The sequence below is a fragment of the Rissa tridactyla genome, chromosome 3 (assembly GCF_028500815.1).
Source record: "Rissa tridactyla isolate bRisTri1 chromosome 3, bRisTri1.patW.cur.20221130, whole genome shotgun sequence".
Lineage (NCBI taxonomy): Eukaryota > Metazoa > Chordata > Aves > Charadriiformes > Laridae > Rissa > Rissa tridactyla.
In genome coordinates, this window is record NC_071468.1 from 120,060,957 (window position 1) to 120,082,954 (window position 21,998).

General features: G+C 40.7%; 1 protein-coding gene across 3 annotated transcripts in view; it reads left to right on the forward strand.

The window, feature by feature from the left end:
* PTCHD4 (patched domain containing 4) overlaps positions 1-17,347 on the forward strand; it is a 92,423-nt gene extending 75,076 nt beyond the window's left edge. For all 3 annotated transcript variants that reach the window (XM_054196007.1, XM_054196004.1, XM_054196005.1), the window contains one exon: positions 15,714-17,347. In XM_054196007.1, the coding sequence (XP_054051982.1) occupies positions 15,714-17,347 (1,634 nt within the window). The remainder of the gene's footprint in view (positions 1-15,713) is intronic.
* Positions 17,348-21,998: the final 4,651 nt, after the last annotated feature.

The following is a 21,998-nucleotide window of genomic DNA, read 5'->3' on the forward strand; positions in this document are numbered from 1 at the left end:
CTCTCTCCCACCAGTACTTTCGACCGGTGTAGTCATCTCTATAAAAAAGTGATAAACTGAGTCGCATTTTGTGCTTTCTGCCACATCCACAAAGGGATTAAGATTCCCCCCATGTTTACAGGTATAAATATGAAAGTTAGGTACATCAACAGAACTGGGAAATTCGGCATTGATGCAATTCTTGTGCGTGTGCAGTAGCAGAATGGCATCAGCCTTTGGCCAAAGCCTTTACTAGAAAAAAGAACAGGGACAGGGCTGTGACTGTCTATATGGTATTAAATTGTTTGCACGCTCCCTGGCATGGTATTGCCCTGTCCATGGCACTTTCCCATATAATTCCCAGGTGTAAATTAGGGTTTGTGTGTGGCCATTCTATTCTGGAAGCTAAAGAAGTAAAATAGCATTGCAATGCTTAGATTGCACCAGCTGGCCTCCAAGACGGAAAATTGACCCTAGAAATATTTAATTCATTAGAATGGATGCAGATTAGGAATCTCCAATGACCTCTGTAGGGACCTATGTGCAACAAAAGATTCATCAGAGAAAGCACTCCCTCTCCAGTCCTCCTCCAACTCTCTTCCTCCTTGGGGTATTAGGAAAGTACATATTCAGGCTAAATTCATGTGCAAAATTATGCACATCTGAAATTATGGATGTTCAAAATAATACTGAGAAAAGGGTGGGCAGCCAGCTGGCTCCCTGTTCCTGGTGTTCCTAGCAAAAAGGACACTCCCCCAACGAGAAACGTTTCTCATATATTGTTTTAAGGCTACCGTGAGTTTAGTCAGCATAATAATTAAGTGAAAGCTTAGTTATATCCTCCTGGGACAGACTGCTAAAGGTCAGGTTGCAGATACGTTAATGAGCTGCTAAATGCTGCTAACTGGGAAAGGCTTTTTTTAAGTCCCGCACAAACCAGCCCACTCATATTTTTAATGCCAACACTGGGCATATCAGATGTCTGTGGGAGTTTTGCCATGAAAAGAAAGCTCATCTTGTGCTTTATTTACAACCATTTCAGCAGGTTTTATGAGAAGCAGCTTGAAGATGAGGCCAGGTGCCACAGAACTGGGAAAGAGCTTGTTGGTCTCATTCCGGCTCTCCACGGGGTCCTCTGGCCAGTGAGAGACATCCAGGGAAGGAGGCCTTCGTTGGTGGCAGCCCTGCCTCTTGAAAAGGCTGAAAAGCAACAAGGGAAGGAGTCTAGGCCTTACAGAAAAAGCATAAGTCCTGTGCTATCTTCAAAATTAGGAAAGCAACATATTTTAACAAATGCCTATTAGTTTCCATGGTTTACTACTTCTATGTCTTGGCCTAACACCCACAGTATGAATCCCCAAAGTATAACATATGCATACAGTGGTTGATATCAGGCTTTAAGCATATAAATTGCAATTAAAGCCCTGTGTTACATGAGAGCCGTAAGGCCTGGTCAGTGCCAAGTGCTCGCTGAGGGATCCTGGTGATATTTGAAAATCAGATTTCCTTTTGCCTCAATTTCCCTGCCATAAAATTGCTGTAATGCCCATAACAGCCTCACAGAGGTCGTGGCATTCGTTAATGTATGTAGTGCACGTGGGAATTGATGCATGCACTGCCATATCAACCCATGGCAAAATAATCGATTTGTAATCAGCCCTGTGTACAAACAGTGAGAGCAAATAGGACCTGAGACCATGCAGTGCATGAGGCAAGTATTTGTATCAATTCTAAGCCAAGTTTCTAAATGGTATTACTATAAGACTTAGTAAAGTCAAAACCTTAAATACCAGAATTAAGGAGTGCAAGAGTTGCACAGCTTTAATCAATTCTTCATGTGCCTATGGATTTTAATGCGGTCAGCCCCATGAATACATAGGGGACATGCAGTAAAAGCATTCAGACTGACTCGGGCCAAAGGGTTTATCTAGCTCAGCATCCTATCTCTGATAGTAGCCAATGGCAAGTGCTTTAAAAATGAGGATTTCAAGAGGTCAAGCATAAAGTCAGACTTTCCCAAAACACTCCCCCAGGCTCCAGCTGCTTCTTGACTCGTTGGCTTCCACGTCCAAATGTGTTGTCTCTGACTTTAATGACCCTTTCCATGAAGTTTTCCTCCATGACTGTAGGCAAGTCCTCCTAACCCCCTGAATCACAGAATCATAGAATCGTTAGGGTGGGAAGGGACCTCTAAAGGCCATCTAGTTTAACCCCCCTGCCATGGGCAGGGACACCTCCCACTAGATCAGGATGCTCAGAGCCCCATCCAGTCTCGCCTTAAAAAATTCCAGGGATGGGGCATCCACCACCTCTCTGGGCAACCTGTTCCAGTGTCTCACCACCCTCATGGTGAAGAACTTCTTCTTAACGTCCAGTCTGAATCAACCTATCTCTAGTTTTAATCCATTCTCTCTAGTCCTACCATTACCCGACATCCTAAAGAGTCCCTCACCAGCTTTCTTTTAGGTCCCTTTAAGATACTGATACGCCACTAGAAGGCCTCCTCGGAGCCTTCTTTTCTCCAGACTGAACAATCCCAACTCTCTCAGTGTGTTCTCATAGGAGAGGTGCTCCAGCCCTCGGATCATCCTCGTGGCCCTTCTCTGGACACGTTCCAGTACGTCCATATCTCTCTTGTAGTAGGGGCTCCAGAACTGGACACAGTACTCCAGGTGGTGTCTCACGAGTGTGGAGTAGAGGGGCAGAATCACCTCCCTCGACCTGCTGGCCACCCTTCTCCTGATGCAGCCCAGGATACAATTGGCTTTCTGGGCTGCTAGTGCACACCGACGGATCATGTTGAGCCTCTTGTCCACCAGGACCCCCAAGTCCTTTTCTTCAGGGCTGCTCTCAAGCCAGTCGCTGCCCAGCCTATATGGGTGCTCGGGATTGCCCCGACCCAGATGGAGGACCTCGCACTTGGTCTTGTTGAACTTCATGAGGTTGGCATGGGCCCACCTCTCCAGCCTGTCAAGGTCCCTCTGGATGGCATCCCTTCCCTCCAGCGTGTCAGCCGCCCCACACAGCTCGGTGTCATCGGCGAACTTGCTGAGGCTGCACTTGATGCCACTGTCCATGTCGCTGACGAAGATGTTAAACAAGACTGGGTCCCCGTACTGATCCGTGAGGGACTCCACTTGTCACTGGCCTCCGCTTGTGTTAGTGTTACAGGTTTTTGAACAATTTTGATATGAGCCTCGCTGAGAGTCATGGAGCAGCAGGCATAGCATCAATATGTTGCAGTTGTAATTTTTCAATAGAGCTGCATAATGAAACGTAAGGAGTATGGTTTTATTCCAGTCATTTGGATGAGTCATTTTTCTTTCTTTGGTTCATTTTGCTTTTCACTCTTTGTCTAATGAGAGGAAACTCTTAGGTCCAGGGATGGACTTTTGCCCATGTAGAGGCATGCTGAGTACCATTATAATCATTTGGCGGCTTGGCTGAATGAATTCCTGCATCCACAGCATTCCCTGGCACTGCTCTTTGATAAATGGTATATACGCAACCCACGCATCCTGGATCTGCAACCCGTGATCCCCAGGGTAAATTCATAGGGACAAGCTGGGAATATGGGAGAGGACTGTTGCTCCCCGACAGCGTTACTGTGCGAGCAGCAGAGCTCGTGGATTGCAACGGAGGGCAGCAGCCACATCGCTGCATCAGCCTCTTGGCAGCTGCCTGCTTCTCACAGCCGAACGGGAGGATGCTCCCTAGCCCGAGCAGTCCCCCGGCGGGACGACCTGCGCCAGAGCTGCGGTGCTGCAGTGCACCCAACGCCTCCTCCCCGGGCACCATCTCGGGCTTGGCAAGGGCAAGCCTTCCTCCACATTCTTGTGCAATGCAGAACCTGGGCTTTTGGGGAAGGGAAAGGGAGATTTAATACCTATTTTTCAAACTGCTGAGTCAGTCCCCCGTGTTTCCTTCCCTCCCAGCAAGCAGAAGCGAAAGGCTAACGTCGCCTCCCGCTCTGCCTTCCCATCCCTTTTCTGAAGTAAACAAATGTCAGCAAATCCTGCACTAACAGCGCTGTTAAAAATATCACCCTGTCAGCAGATGGGTTCATTCCCTTCAGTCTGGAGCTCTCTCTTCATTGCAGAAAAGGTGTGTTTTTACATCAAGATAAGGAGTTTAGGTGGAAACCTCAGCGGCCGAGCAAAGAGCAGGCGTGCTATGCTCTGCATCACAGTGTCATCCGGAGTGAAACCGTAAGAGAAGGAATGGATTTGACCTTCATTAACTATCGAGATATAAGTTAGCCCTGCTTTTCTCAGCTAGAACCTGGCCCTGGGGTAGCAGTTGAAATTGAGCCACTTCAGCCAAGATGCAGTAATCACGCTCTTTAGTGTATTACAAACCCCACGAACCAAGCTAACCACAGGACCGGATCTTCAGCCAGTGTGAAAAGCTGGTGCCTCATGAGGCTTTGGGGGCGTATGAGAAATATCCGTGATCAGACAGACCATATCCCTCCCAAAGGGCAATAAAGCCCCACAACGCTTCCTCCAGGAGAGCTTCCAGCTGTTCAAGCAAGGGGACATCAGTCGGTTGGATGACTAATTTCACTGGGGAAAGCGAAGGGTGAACTTTTTCCTGCTTATTGCTTGTTACACTCTGGCATCCTGCAGTTCAGAAACTTCAGATTGTGCAGACAAATGCATCCTGCCACTGAAAAGTAAAAGTTTTCCCCTTTCACCACTGGGTCTCACCACTGCAAACGTTATACACTTCATCGTGGGGAACTGCAGAAGCCTGTCACGCTCTCTTCAAACACCTGTACGCTCTCTTCATTTGCTCAAAATTACAAATGCACCAGTCATTTTTCAGACATGTATTCTTTCACACTTTTTATTTGCTTCTCCAACTATTTAACCATTTTGTTGCTTTTCTTTAAATAATCCATAACTCTACCAGAACGTAGCAAATGACCAAACTCACTGTTTCCATAATGATTCAAGTACAGATTACTTTATTCTGGATGCCAGAATCCACACCTGATAAAAGCATTTTTCCCGTCTTGAGGCTCACTTATGCATCTGAGTGAGTACCTTATTCATCTGATTTTCTTTCGGATGTTACCAGATTATTAAATCCAGCTGATAAGCGAAGCTTTCTGATCAGTGTCACAAACCCATCCTATGCTTTTAGCATAAATGTATATATAATAAATTCATTAATAGCTTGATCTAAATTCACTCCCTTGTCTTCTATATGTCATTTAAACTCCTGTCAATGAATAGCAATTTCCATATGTGCAGTCCTTGTTTACAATGTTCATTAAAAGGCTTAGATGCGAAACAGCGAAAAGCATTTTAATTCATTGCTAAGCACAGCAGAAAACTAAGCAGGATTCCAACTTTATATACAATTTGCAAGCAGTATACGTTAGCTCAAACGTAAATCTCACATAATGAGGTGTACGCCTGATGACTAATCACATCCATTGAAATGTTCTCCATGTTCAGCTCTGCTTCAATGCATATTTTAGTTCCTTCTAACAAGAAGAAGAGGAGCTTCTAGGCATGAAAAATTGTAAAATTTGACCTTAAAATGAACTGTAGAAAACAAATCTTGAATACAAAGTTGTGTCACTACGGTTCAGTTAGAAACATGTTTGTGTCTGGACTAGCAGGTCTTTGGCTCATCTCCAGCGCTCAACCCTGGGCTTCCACCCAGGGCTGCTTATGGTGAAGCTCTGGAAAGGCCTTGTCGATATGAAAGATCCAAAATTGGATGAGATTCAAAATCAGAGATGCCAAAATCATGTTAGCATTAATTATTCTTAATTCCAATCAACATCAAGGTCCCATTACGCTGGTCTCTGTGCAAACAGGGATAACAGTGTTTGCCTTGGAGAGTCTGCAAAATGAGAAACAGAAAATGAAGAAAGATTGAGGATGTGCCAAAGGGATGTGACATGTAAGTAAATGTTCACTGTGTGATTTAGCCCAGTTCCCGTAGTTGCTTGCTCATGTCTGGGCTTCTTTGTGTTGTCTGGGACAACATTTATTTTGAGGTGGATGGGAAAGGGTAGAGTGAGGGGGTTGTCAAGGACTGTGGAGCTGATTAGCTGAAAAGACTACGTAAAAGAAAGGAGACCAAAAGAGCAAATGGACCGTCACTTTTCATCTGTGCTTCCAACTCATTGGCATTAATGTAATTTACAGAATGATGTCCCTTAAGATCTTGGAAGGTAAATTAGCAGAGGGACTCTGCTATGACTGCTACTTCATTACATCATTTTCTTCTTCTACAGCATTTGTTTCCATATAGACTTCCTTCTGCAACGGAAAGATTTAAGAAAACAGAATGGAGACAGAAAATATGATTGTACTCACGTAATTTAAGCAGCGTAAATGCCAGGGTCCTAGGCTAAAAGTCTCAGCTCCCTTTCCAACAGGTGAAAAGAGAGAGGCATTTCATTGGGAGAGTTGCGCACATAGGTGCGTAGTCAACATCTCCTGTTGTAGTCATTGGGAGATCAGCTACCAGAGCTATGGCTGTGGTTGAGAAGTTGGCAATACTTTGTGGGAGCAGTGTTAGGCTGATACTGAGCTCTTCCAAAATGCCATTATACAGCATACACCAGACAGAATCAAATGTTTGCTTCTCTCGTCATTGCTTTTCAGCCTCAAACCCTCATGGGGTTGCTATCTGCCAGACTCCACTGAAATGTTCATGAGGAGACTAATTCTTTCATGTTTTGGTCTCATCAGCAATTCCCAGAATCTTTTAAAAGGCTTTCAGAAGTGCTCATGCGAGCAGAAATAAATGCAATCACTTGGAGCACACATGAAGGCATCAGTCACGGTCTGTGTATTTAATAGAAGTGTCCCATGATGCACTGTTACTTTTTTAATGGGGTTCCCGTTGTAATGGAGATACGCCAAAACTTGGGAGCTGAAAGCCACTAATGTGCTCAGGCCTTCAAAGCAGCCAGAGGCTAGCAGAAATATTTTTAAAGAAATAGACATAACTGACTTCATTTATGATATTTGTGATAGCTTCAAGTGCATTTGTTGTGTTTGTTGAAGGTACTAAAATCTAGCAATACCAAAATCCCTTGTGTAGCACTGGAGCTTTCCCTGAGGTCCTTGTTGTTAAAGGCTCATGGTTCTACTGGCTGAGGTTTCATTGCACTTGGTTAAACACTACTGCTATAAACCCCAGCTCTGTAAGTTAGCCAATTTATTACGATAGGGATGTGTTATTTAAAAGAACAATTCTATCCTGTATACTTTTCAAGATGGAAAGGCACAGCCATGGCACATACAAGGAGAATGTACCTAGAAATGACTTAATTTATCTGTTTAGATGCTTCTTAATGTCACAAAATGCCATGTCTCAAATGAGATCAAGAATCATATGTTTAGTGAAAACAAAATTTCTGCAGGAAGTTCATCAGCAGATTTTGGCTGCACTTTATATATTTGTTGCTGTAAGCTCAGTCACATTCAGAAGGTATAAATGCTGTAATATAATTCCTATGACTCAAGGAAACTTCTCCCTTTTGACAAAGGTAGTCAGTGGTGCGCTGCTGCTGCAGTTAGACCCTCTGTCCCCAAAGTCTGAACCATCCCAGACATCTTACTGGTGGGACGAGGTGCTATTTCACTTCTTGTACTGATCTTCCAGAGAAAGATTAAACCACTAACCACTGTGAGAGTGATTTAGTCCCTCACCTGCCTCATGAGACCCCCTTAGCTACCCTAGTTACCACTAAAACAGTAAAATAGCTAAGCGAAAACTAAACAAAGAACATACAGTTAACAATCTCACTGTGTGAACAATTCAATTACAATCATTTTAGATATATGTAGAGATATAAAATGAAAATGACTCTTTTCCCACCTATATGTTAGTTTAGTTACAAAAAATATACTCCTCCTTCTCCTTATCCTTAATTAAGGATTTACTCAGCCTTGTGGTCTAGGTTCACTTCTTGCCCAGGTGCATTGTCCTAAGATTTACCTTTATGGAAGAGGATCTAGATTAAGGTACACATTTCCTCGTATACCCTAATGATATCTAAGATATCACCAAGCTTCAAATTGTCTTTGCCTTTTGCATCAAGGATCCCAAGGACTTGCTGAGTCTTCAAAAAGAAGTAGTTTAATTGTTCTTTCTATTACTACTTTGCTTGTGAAATGTGGACGATCCTTGCTGACTGTGATCAATTTGGTTAATCTTTGGGCTTCAGTTTTCAAAATGTAAGTGGGGATATTAATACTAGTGACTAGGCAGAAGAACAAACGCATCCTACCTTTTACTGTATTGAGATGGAAAGTTCCTCCTCTATAAAAAAGTGATTGTGTGAGCCTAAACTATCTAAAATGGAGTGTATTTTCAAATCAACAGAGCTGGATAAATTCATAGTTTCATGAATTTTAAGACCAGGAGAAAATATTAGATCATAAGCTCACCTTCTGAATACCACAGGCTGTTACATTTCATTCAAATAAACCATATTGTCTTAAAATGTTTAATTAGGCAAAGAATAGGTCACATCAATATGCTACTAATGGCCATGGCCCCTGCTATGATGGATTATTGATTAGATATAAAACAAGCCCAGTTTTTCCAGGAGATGAATTGGACTCTCTAGTGCCAAGGAAGAAAAAAAATCTCCATGTGCCCTGTTCATCTATTCCCAGGGAAAAAGAACTGTGATTCCTCCCCTCAAGGAGTTACAGGTTATTTTTCTAGGTAATGGAAAACTTATTTCCTGTAGACTCACAGCAAAAAATTTTAATGTAAAAATATATTTACTGTCCACCACTATGATGTCAAAGAAAGCTGTTGTTGCATCCCGTATATACATGGCAAGATTGCAGGTGTGGCTGTTAATGAAAACGGAATATACTTGGGTTTCTTAGTGCAGTAATGTTGAGTAAAGCTGTGCTGTGGCACAAATTTCTAAGGCTTCTTTTTTTTTTTTTTCATTAAAAGCTTTGTGATTTTTTTTGCTGTGATTAAAAGCCCCATTAGAGTATCCATTCCAGTTTTGGTTTGAAATCTGTCATCGACAACAAGGATATCGCCACATTGACTGCTATCACCTATAGCAGTCAATCCTCTTCTTTATGTCTTGACCCAAAGTAGTACAGACTCATGCTGGTCTTCCTTCCTAGAAAGTTTACAAAAGCTGGCATTACCCAGCCCCTCCTTCCAGTCGTGCCTAGTGACTTCAGACTGAGGTCTCAAGGGGCATTATGTTGAACGATAAATGCAGATCAAATTCCTACCCCAAGAAGTTGATGGGTTGTGGCAGAAGCAGCAGTAAATTCTGAGCAGGCATGCTTTGTCTAAGACCACACAGAAGGCAAACTGGTTTTTATACTTAGGTAGTCCTAAGTGTCTTAAGTCAAAGTTAGGTATGATGGTACAAAAGCAAGAGACCTCCGGAATCTGCATAGAACACACTTCACAGCACTAGGTCACAATGTACCTAGCACCTCCATTAACATTTATTAATCTAACCTTTAGACTTGCAGTGAAGAAGACTTTATGACCCCTTAGACAGTGTGTTCCAGTGTTTAATGAACCTTAGAGGAAGAAAGCTTTTTTTTTTTTCTGATATCTTACCTAAATGTTTTTTTTCTGCAAATGAAACTAGTGATTCCTTGTCCTCCTGCCAGTAGAAAAGAGAAAGAATTGATTGCTCTCCTCTTCATACCTTTTTTCACGTTGAATGTTATTGAGTCCCCATTGGCATTCCAGTCTATAGGGGAAAAAAGGCCAACTCATGCAGCTTTTCTCTGTGCTTTTCATATTTCACAAATAGCCTACTGTTTGCTGATTTTATTTCCCAAATTGTTCACCCTAATTTTTCCAATTTTTTTTTTTTTAAATGTCCCTGCCCACAGCAGGGTGACTGTAACTAGGTGATCTTTAAAGACCTTTTCCAACCCAAACCATTCTATGATTCTATGAAAATATCATACCCCATTTCAAAAAAAAGTGCTCCAGGTTACGCCTCCATCATACTAGAATAAGCAAAATTATTGCTTCCAAACTTTTATGTTATTATTGTTGATTCAGCTGTTTACATGTTGTAGCAGAACATTTTTATTTATTCCCTTTGAAGTTTCCCATGTCCTCTGAAAAATATTTTTACTTCCTCTTCACCTGTTATTCCTTATTATTCATTCCTTTCATTTGATTTCCTAACATAAAGTGCCTTGCATTTATCTTCATTAAATTTCATCTTATTGATTTCTGACCACTTCTCCAAGTTTAAAATCTTATTCTACAGAGGGTTTGAACTCCTCCATCCATATCATTAACAGAAAATATAAAAAAGAATGATGCTCGAGATGGACCTTTGATGCAATCTCACTTAAAATGTCCCTGTGAAAACTGATAGATCATTGGAAACAACTCTATATGTGCACACTTTCAGTCAGTTGAATACATATTTCCTATGTTTTCCTCGACGATATTCCCTTAATTTCCTTGTCAGAATACTAAGTATGACAGTATTAAAAAACTTGCTAAGTCCAGTAGAAAGATATTAAAAGCCTTACTGAGGTAAATAGCCTGTCTCCTTCTCCTTCTTTCCATTAGGCTAGTTACTTTTCAAAGCAAGAATTTAGATTAACTTGAGATTATTTGGTTTTGATAAATCCATATCAGCTTTTTCTGATCACCTTCCTATCCACTCTGTGATGGTAAACTGGTTTGCAATTGCTTATTCTATTATCTTTTGAGATAGGAACTAAGCTGGTGGACATTAAGCTCTTTCTCCTTTTTGAAGGCAGATATTATGCTTTTCTCTCCATTCTTCTTGGACCATCCTATCTGCATTCATTCTCTAAGGTGACTGCTAATAGTTCAAACATTCCTTTGGCTTAGCTTTTAATATACTCATTTCTCCAGGCACTTCCAGCATGAACAAACTTAACTGAATCAAGTAGTCTTTAATCAGTTATTTCAGTCTTCTTGTTTCTGTCCCTATCCTCTTCAAACTCATTTTAAATATATGCTCACAATTAAACTTTTGTTTTGAAATTTGAGGCTGAAAAAGCATTATATATATATATATTATATATATATCTGCAGCCTCCTTTATTTGCTCTCCCAACCTCACAACTAATGGACTTAAAATTCCTGTTGTCTCCTTTTTTCTTAACTAGCCATAGGCCATTGCTTGTCTGGCAAATAAAAAATTGCTGTACTTCATTCATGTCATGTTAGTACTAGAGAAACTTGGCAGTTTTGACCCAGAGCCAAAGACCCTGTGAACCTTCCTAGAACTGCTCAGTGAACTCTACTCCGCTGTCAGCGTCGTCAGTGACATTAGCGATGAAGCTGAAGGAACAGAATTTTGCAGAGTGACGGTGGTGTCTGAATCATCAGAAAAGTCAGGAAAATATTGGTTTCTGTCCAATTCAGAAAAAAAAATGGATTTGTACGCTTGGTGGGAAAGGGGAATAGACCTTCTTACCTGGGGAAAACAACAGACAGCCTGACTGTAAAACTTGGTATCAGAGTAATGATGTGGGAAAACCAGTCAGGCAAAGATTTCTTCTTGTGGCAGCAAAGGAATTGCTGGCCTGTATTCCCCAATTCCCATATTTATGTGATAGACCTGAAGTTATCTGTAAAAGGAGGATAAGTAGAGGTTTTACAATTGTGTCATAACAATCACAAGAGAATTAGTGCCAATTTTCATCCTCAAAGATATTATAACTATCAATATTTTGTCAATTATCAATAATTAAAATTGTTGTTCTATTGTTCTATTAGAAATTGTCTAATTGTCTAATCTATTTTTTTCTATTAGAAAAAAGTCTAGCATTTACTTACGGCATTTTACTTTTAAATACTAACACAAGTTAGTGCATACACATTAATGTATACTCTTAGGTAGTCTTTACATACGTTATAGGTTTCACAATAAAAACCTTTTCTATTAGTCTTTACGTACCTACTGTAAGATTAAATGCATCAAGGTACTCATCACTGAGAATGTGATACATCAAAATTTATAAACTAGAAACAATAAAAACATAGCAAAGATGCAGTTGTGAACATAACCTTGCAGGTGGGCAGATAAGTGAGATTTTAGAATAAACAGAGAAAAGTCAATATTACTGTAAATTTTCAATAGAGCTGGTAGAACATTGCTTCACCCAAGGCTTCTTTGGAAAGTGACAATCCATCATAACCTAAACTTTTTCTGCAAAAGGACTTCTTCTGACAAATTTCCAATTTTGAAAACATTACAATGATCCACACTGTTTAAACATTTTCAAAATCTTGTATTATTTTTTATTTTGCTAATAATTTTTATCTCTGATTCCTAACAAGAGCCTTCCACAGTTATTCTCTCTGTACATTTGCATGTATAACGAGAGCCTGCAAATTATGGGCCCATTTCAGTCACATCTAGATGAGGGATAGAGATCTTGGGGACTACTGCAACCCTAGAAGCTTTGTGAAAACTGATGCCTAGAAAGAGGAAAAAAATCCCAGATCAGTACCTCCTCTCAAGGAGTCAAAAGGAGAACTCAGATATTTTATATTTTATTGGTAACATCCAGATGGCAAATTAGCACATGCATCTTGGAGAGCCAGCAAAGGAGGACACAGGTAGCTGTGGACATGTGGTCAAGGAGAGGTGTCAGAAGGGTCAGGGATGCTGACACTATTCAGATGGGATATCCCAGGAACAAAGAACACATTCATGGAACAGATTTCATTAAAGATGCTGCTCAAAGTCAAACAGGTTTACATTTTACTTTGTTCAGCCAGAAATTTATACTTGCTGAGAGTTTGAAACAAACAAAAGCAAGTCCTTCCTTCATTCAGCAAGTAATGAAGTTATAAAGCTCCTGGTAGCAGGAGGCTGGGGTGGCCAAAAGTGTAAGTGCATTTAGAAGTGGATTAGACAGACGAATAGAGATCCCTCAATGCCTCCAAACACAATGCTGCAAATGCAGCCTCTGGTTTTGGCAGGAGTTTTGGCTGAACGCAAAAATCTCAAAGGTTGAAAAGGAAAAGAATTTCTCCCATTTCCAAGATCCTTTCCTTGAAAATCTATCCCTGCACTTTGGCAGGTCATCTAGGTAGAGGTAGAGCAATCCTTGGTTAGACCCAATGTGTGTACCCTCATGTTGTTAAAGGCAGAAGAGAGAGGAGTTATGGAGGAAAGAGGTTCTCAAAGTCTCAGCTAGACCCCAAATGAGTGTTCCCAATGTGAAGTCTGTAGACCAAGGATTCCCTTTGTCTCAGATCACAGCAGGGTCCCCAGGAGAGTAGGGAGAAAAGAGGAAACTGAGGCAGAAGACAGCACCTCTGCTCAGTGTGATGACTCTGCCCTCAGTGGAAGAGTCTTGATGGAAAGGGAGATGGGGGGAATGACACAAGCAATAGGAGGAGAAATCCTGTGCTACTGCTCATCCCCTCAGCCTTCCTCGTAAGAGAAGAAAACAAAAAGAGAGAGAGAGAAAGAGGAGGGCTGCCCAAATCTGGAAGAGAAGGGGCAAGAACGAGATCAGGAGCTGGTTCATAAAGAGAGGTGTTATGGCTTTATGGGATATGAACAAGTTTTAAGTGGTAAAATCATACATTAAAGGGACCTTTGTCAGAAACATCTGGAAAAGAACCATCCAGAATCGACTGGTAGCTGGGGAGGGGTTGAGCACAGAAATCTGAGGAAGATCATTGTGCTTTACTGTCCCCAAAAGAGAATGAAACACAGCTCTTATACCATTCAATTAAACCATGCCAGGACGTGGGCACTGGAAGCAGTGACCAGCCAGCCTGGCCCTCACCCTGCAGTGTACTTACACGCTTGCTTTAAGCCTAGTATAAAACTGCAGCGAAGTCGTCGGATTTTGCAGCTTTACTCAGTCCAAGGAGCTGATTTTTCCTGCTTGCTGGTCCAAAAGTGACAGCGCACAAGACAGCTGTGCCTTGAGAATTCGGCAGACTCACCCTAAACTTACCAGGGAATTCAAGGTCCCTCCTGAACCACGACGGTGATTCATAAAAGAGCAGCATTTCCACACAGGCTTTTTGCTAACTGCAAGGATTCTGTAATACCGTATGTTTATCTTTCACTGGGGACACTGATTTGCAGTAAAACAGGTAACATTCGCAGAACCTGACAGTTTATGGTGTAATTTTCCCTGTCTGGAATGGCTGTCAGGAGTCTGCTTTGGGCGACATAAGCTGCTGTATGAATCCAAACAATTTAAATCAAAAAAACAAACTCCACGGACTTTTTGTTCACTATCACACACTTCATTATTTGAAAATCTCCTGTCGTCATATTTCTGGTTGCGTTACAAGAAAATTACCATTTTGCATGCTTTGTTGCATGCAATTCTTCTACTGCAGAGAGTGAAGGCACACGATCCACAGTCTGCTTCTACTCCTTTCTCTGCTCAGCAGTGTGTTTCCTGACGTTGTCCAGGATTTTGTCAGGGAACTTTTCACCTTCTCATCAAAACCCAAATATCTGTTCTTATTTTTTGACCAAAATTTTTATTTGAAAGGCAAACGCCTTTGGCTGTGTTTTTTAACGTTAGTTTTTCAACTTTAGATTTTCTATTTTCCCCCAAATTTAAATTCTTTAATGGGAATTAAAAGAATATGTGTGTGTGTGTATATATATTTTTTTTTCAACATATGTTATGTGAATATGCATAAAAAATTAATAACTCTTACTAGTTAAAACTTTTCCAGTAAGCTTACCTTCAACTTTACCATTCTATCCCAAAGCTTAGTGTCTGTAGACTTTCTGGACTGTGACGGTGGTGAGTAAAATGGAAGTTAAGTTGGTATTAAGATTTAATTTATTAAAAAAATCATACCCCTAAAATACTTCTCAGGATGGAATACAAAGCAAGAACCTGCCATGTTGCAATAATCACATCTGGCTGTTTTCTGAGTGTCCTCTCATGTGAGCGAAGGTAATTCCTTCTCCCCCAGAGGAGCTCTGGATAGCTGAGAGAGAAAGAGAGAAAGAGGGAGACATAATTATGAAAAAAACCCAGACATTTTCTAGACAATTAATATGAACCAAAGATTTATCCAGTACTGTACTTTCTATCTTTACCACCAGCAAGTCAACTTTCATGTAGTGTGGAAACTTGTGTACTACCACTGAGAAGTTCCAGTTTCACTCAGTAGGTAGAGCAGCATCATACAAATTATTCTGGTTATTTGTACTTAATGGCATATTTTTTTCTTTCATCATGAAGAACCAAGGTGTCCCTTTCTTGGTCACTCCTCCTTATTTCCCAAATAATGCCTTTAATTTATGCTGTCTGGAAGAATGGGGTGTTATTTGCATTTGTAAGTGTTTCAGACTGAATCCCTTAAACCTTGAAAGATGAAGTAGGATGACAGAAAGAATTTCAAGAATGAACCCCAGACTTGAACAAAACTTAATGTTCTCCTTTGTCCTATATAAGCAGCCTATTTGGGAACTAACTGAATGCCCATCAAAATCAATAAGTGTCTTTTAAAGGGTATTTCATAATTTCATTTCTGAGCATGGAAAGTCTCAGAATATCAGGCTGTTAATTTAAGCACCCGCATATGAATTCTGGTATCTAGTTTTCAACAGGCACTTCACAAATTTCCACTTGTTTAACTGGTAACAAAATCATAATGAAGCTTAGCTGAACAACTTTTTCTGTCTGCTGAAGGACGGAAAACCTGGAGGATGATGGGACCCCGTTTATATATGGACATGTATGTACTTTGTTTTCTCATTTCAGGTCATGGAACCAAAGGAGTGTTTGAACTTCTTTCAGGATGGCGTCGAACCAGAGAGAATCTGCCATTTAAGGACAGAGTAGCAGATGCCTACTCAGATGTCATGGTCTCCTACACAATGACAAGCTCCTTGTATTTCATAGCCTTCGGCATGGGTGCAAGCCCTTTCACCAACATTGAAGCTGTAAAAGTCTTTTGCCAGAACATGTGTGTCTCCATCCTGTTGAACTACTTCTATATCTTCTCCTTCTTTGGCTCCTGCCTGGTCTTCGCTGGCCAGTTGGAGCAGAACCGTTATCATAGCATCTTCTGCTGTAAAATTCCTTCAGCAGAATACCTGGACCGGAAACCTGTGTGGTTCCAGACTGTGATGAACGATGGCCATCAGCATACTTCTCATCACGAGACCAACCCGTACCAGCATCACTTTATCCAGCACTTCCTCCGAGAGCATTACAATGAGTGGATTACCAACATCTATGTCAAGCCATTTGTGGTGATACTGTATCTCATCTATGCCTCTTTCTCCTTTATGGGGTGCTTACAGATCAATGACGGAGCCAACATTATCAACCTTCTTGCCAGTGAGTCTCCAAGCGTCTCCTATGCCCTCATACAGCAAAAGTATTTCAGCAACTACAGCCCAGTGATAGGTTTCTACATTTACGAACCTCTGGAGTACTGGAATGGCACTGTGCAAGAAGACCTAAAAACACTAAGCCAGGGGTTCAATACAGTGTCCTGGGTTGAACAGTATTACCAGTACCTTCGTGTGAGTAACATCAGCGCAACGAACAAAAGTGACTTTATCAGCATCCTCCAGAGCTCCTTTTTAAAAAAGCCAGAATTCCAGCACTTCAAAAATGACATCATTTTCTCCAAAGCTGGAGATGAGAACAACATAATTGCTTCTCGTTTGTACCTGGTGGCCAGGACTAGTGAAAACACACAGAGGGAGGCGGTAGAATTGTTGGAGAAGCTGAGGCCGCTCTCTCTTATACAGAGCATCAAGTTCATTGTGTTCAATCCTACCTTTGTTTTCATGGACCACTATGGTTTATCAGTAACTATGCCTGTCCTGATTTCTGGTTTTGGCATCCTTCTGGTGTTGATACTGACCTTCTTCCTGGTTATCCATCCTCTGGGAAATTTCTGGTTAATTCTCAGTGTCACCTCGATAGAGCTGGGTGTCCTTGGCTTGATGACCTTATGGAATGTAGACATGGATTGCATTTCTATACTGTGCCTTATCTACACTTTGAATTTTGCCATAGATCACTGTGCACCCCTGCTTTATACATTTGTACTAGCTACTGAGCACACCCGAACTCAGTGTATAAAGAACTCCCTCCAAGAGCATGGGACAGCCATTTTGCAGAACGTTTCTTCTTTTCTTATTGGGTTGGTCCCCCTTCTCTTTGTGCCTTCAAACTTGACCTTCACACTGTTCAAATGCTTGCTGCTTGCCGGCAGTTGCACACTTCTGCACTGTTTTGTTATTTTGCCCGTCTTTCTAACCTTTTTCCCACCTTCCAAAAAGCACCACAAGAAAAAGAAACGGGCCAAAAGGAAGGAACGAGAAGAGATCGAATGCATAGAGATTCAGGAGAATCCTGATCATGTTACAGCAGTCTGAAAGGCTTAGAAAAAAATAATAGCATATTCTCTTTTTAAAAAAGCGTTGCACAGAGATGCAGGGAAAATAGAGCAAAGATCTCAGCTGCTTGTGCTGGCCAGGTATGACAAGGCAAAGGAAGATCAAGAAGGGGTACTCATGACACATCAAGGTGCAAACTTTTTTTAACAAAAATAATGAAAGTAAAAATAATCTCAGATGTTTCCTTTGAATTCTCATTCTCCACTAGGGAAGAGTCTGTTGGCCGTTAAGTGTTCCTGAATCTCAAACTGTAGCTCTAATGGGAATTGCTCAATCTGTTGAATGTAGGGCTGAGGCAAAGGTGAAAAAAAGAGATACCATTAAGTAAACAGTAGGGAAAAAGGCACATTTGTTTGATAATATTGTCCATGGAAAAATCAAAAAAAACCAACATCATCTCAAATGAGAAAAGGGAACAAGACCAAGAGAGGCAAAAAAAAGTCATGGGTTTTTTTTCTTATTTTCTTGAGCAAGTTGGTTGTGATGAAACCTATGCACTTGGGAAGTAGAAGTTTAAAACAATCTAAGCCAAAGTACTTCCCAATTCTAGTACACCATGCATATCTGTAACACCACAGTTAGAGTGTTACTGTGAATATGGATGGCAAAGCTATACTGCTAAAGGACAGAGGTACTGTTTACACAGGAGAAGAAATAATCATAGCCATTTGGAAATTTAACATTTAGTTTCTTTGAATATGACACGTGACCTTTATCCCAAGAGGCCACAGCTGGTAGTAAATACCATACATACATTTTGGTATTTCTGAATTTTGAAACTCCCCTTGAACTAACAGATCTCACGAAACTAACCCAGGCCATTACCACTGCAGCAGTATTTGCAGTTCCTGCAGTGTAACACTTTTGAATTCTAATTTCTCAGTGTTGACATTAAATGCTGAATATTAATCAAGCAGGCGCTTTAAACGTGATGATGGATTGCATATCACAGGCATAATGTGACTGTGTAACAGCTGAGTCAGCTCTGGAGCACCCGCACAGTGTTACCATTAGATATTTGGTCCAATGGACGAAGGGATATGTTTGCTGGTCCCTGCAATATGCTGCAGGAAGTGGGATTTTCCCCTTCTTTAAGCAAAACATCAGTCAAATACTGGCCACACACACACAAAAAAAAGACCTTGTTAAGGTTTGTACGGGGATGAATCAACCCCCAGCTGTAAAAAGACAGATCAGTCCCCTGTGGGAAGGGGAGGGGAGGGCGAAATGTCTTTATTATTATTACTCCTAAATATTTGAGCGTTGATCGTCTGCAACATGAAGCTTTGTTATGGCAGTTGAAATTTCACAGAAGAGTGCAGTAAATCCGCAGTTACTATGTGACACTAGAAATCGTACTGTAAAGAACTATGAATGACTTTCTCTGCTTTGTAAACTATACAGCTTAGTAGCCCAAGAGAAGGGATGAAAAGAGATCTAGCCATTTCAGTTTGCTCTTGGCCCAGTTCTGCGCTGGAGCTTGCCATGTCCATCTCCCCTTTCAGTATTTTAAAAGGGCTTGCTTTCTACTCTCTGGAATAAGGTAAAGCATCACTTACATGAGCAATGTCTTCCTGAATATATAGTATCCATGAGGACACTATGTAAAGTTATCACTATATGGAGTGTTTATGTCTACTTTGTATTACTTGTGGGTATCTTTAAAAGATGTCTGGAAGCTGTTTGCCTTCCAAAATGTGTATACATGTCTATTTGTGGCTGGTTAACTCAGTCTCAAACCTGCAGAGTTTGCTAATGAGGGTGTGTACATATGTTTTACTAAAAAGCTCTCTGCAAGAAGTTGATTCTTTGTTATGTGACATGTCTCACCTCTTCCTACTGTTTATTGGTTAGGGAGAGCCAGAGAAAATTCACCCGCAGCACAAAAAGCCATTTGAACGCCAGTTCTAATATTCATTAGCTGCTTTTGTTCCCAAGGAATGCAGTTTCACCTCTTCTCTATGCTTTGTGTACTTTGCCATTACCATTTGCCAAAAATGACCTCTGTGTTTTAGGAGTGGTCAAAGCTCTTGATTGTTCAAGGGACCTTTTGTGTGCAAGGGGTTTTAGAGAAAGATAAGCTTTCTAGATAGGCAAAGCTTCCAAAGTCTGAACCCAGATCTAAACTTCAGGTGTAGCTAGATCAAGATTACTGGTTTGATCCAAGATATTCAAGGGCCAGCTGCAAAACTTGAGATTGAAATAGTTTAGTAAGATTTAGAAGGATGGGGTGTTTGAATGTTGGGTTATGGCTCAGATGTATCTCTACTTGGGAAGTATTTATTGACCTTGTTTTGCATCTTCAAGACATTGTGCAATATCCTTCCTTTTTAGAACAGTTGGTTATGAATGTCAAGTTTTCCATACCTCTTCTTACATTTCTTCCACTGTGTATACAAAACTGGGATTGTTGCAGCACAATGGTAACCTTTGGGTATAACTTCTGGAGGTCTCCATTTTCACACCCGCTCTGCATATCACAGGGGAAGTTGCTGGTCTTCTCTTGTACTGCCCAGATGTGTCCCAGGGATCTGTGTCATGCATTGTGTTGAAGAAAGTAGCGTTCTCAAAAGCCATCAAAGCCAGGATTCATCTCATCTAACTTTGGACATTGACAATGTAGATATTTATATCTGAGCTCCCTTTATGGCCATAGGAGAGGGACAGACATTTCTGACCCATTTTACAGCCGTGCATTAGGAGTAAATGAATCACACCTTAAAAAATGCATATTTCTGTCCATTGATGATAAAGGAAGCTCAGCATGCTTAGTTCAGAAACAGACATTGACAATGCAGACTCATCCAGATTTGGTGAGATTAACCCCACTTAAAATGACCAAGTACCAAGTGAAAGAGAAAAGAAGAAAACCTTAGAAACTTGCCTCCCAAGCATCTATTTTAGGGATAAATCCCAGGAGTAACTCAGCTCAAATTTTATGTTTGGCTTATGAGGCTTTTATGCAGAACATAGTGTTTAAAAATTACCACTGGAATTCCCCTAGCAGAGAACGGTGATCTAAGAAATCAGAATATGTCAATATTGAAGGTAGGCTCACACAAATGAGATGGAGTTTGATGAGACATCAAACCAGCTTCTCTCTCAATATCATGCATGCGCAGTAGCACTTGTATATACCAGAGACAAGCTATATAGACTACACTCTGGGACTAGAAGTTTTTTATTTCTACGCCAATGCAGGAGTGGAGCAGAAAACAAACCAGACCTTCCATGGATGTCATTTGATTGTTTTATTTATCAACCGTTTTCCAGGTCTACCAGGAAAGGCCATTGCAGCTATTAACTCCTGCAGATATGTCAGTCTCTATGGACCAAGGAAAACTTTCATCTCAAGCTTAAAAAAAAAAAGATTATTTTCTTCTATAATTCATTTCACACTGGAATCATTTGGGGATGGCGAAATCATAATTTTTAATTCCTTCTCCTTTTGTAGCTTTTTTTGCTTTCAGTCCTTTTCAATAAATTCTACCCTTTTCTGCAGCACCTCTTCAGCTCAACTGGAGCTATATGAGTACCTGTGAAGAGAGGACATAGCCCATGCAAAGCAATCTGGCACTCCGATACATGCTGCGTATTGGATCTTCGTTATACACCTTTTTTTAGTTACCATAAGTCCCCTGGGATATTGTGCATATTCCTTCGATGTGTGGGTTTATATATGGTCTACATAAGCTGCCAAGAACCCTGTGTGCATTTTCCTACTTGGTTTGGTTTCATTCCCTCAAAGTATATTAGTTTGAATTCATTGCTGAGATAACTCTGTTGAAGTCAACAGATTCATTGCCATGATATACCTGGCTTTGCATGCTTTCTATCTGGTAAGAAGTAAAATCATGACAAATGAACCTCTTACATTGTTGATATGCTTGTTGAACAATATATCTGTCTATAATCTATAGCCATTGTTGCATGCTGCATTTGGGAGGCTACAGTGAAGGTATATTTTCTTTCTGTAGTTTTTTCTTTACGCTTTCCCATGCGGGCTATTTTAACCTTAATTGATCTATTGCTCTGTCTTTTTTATTAGAATTAAGTCTTCGTCTCTGTAGTCCAGTACTTGATGTTTCATAAATTTATTGCTTAACAAAGCAACGTACTTTTTATGGCCAAGATAGGTATGGATGCATGGCACCTTGCATGTATAATTTAAATAAGTTGTCTTCAGGGTTATCATTCTCAACCTTTTACTTCAAAAAAATCCTATTTAGGATGTAACCTGTCACATGCTAATATCTATTCGAGTTCACCTGAACAACTCTAGTTTTGAAATTTTCTGCAGTGGGAAGGAAAAGAACCAGGGAGAGGGAAAAAATAGGAAGGAAAGCAGTTGTGTAATTAGTGTTCTTTTTTTTCACAAAGGGTCTTTCTGCTCTACTCTTAATTAAGTCATGCTGAGTAGTGACTCTAGCATAATTAAGATTTATTTCAATGGAGTTATTCCATATTTCACTATGACAAGAGCTTGGCTTATTGTCTTTATGCAAGTACCATGCTAAGTCTCTTTGATTAATTTTTCTGTAATTATAAACTTTAATAAGTTCTTTTTCATTGCAACACTAGGTTTTTGAGTACCTCAAGCTCTCATTTGTTGTCCTAGGAAACACTGAAA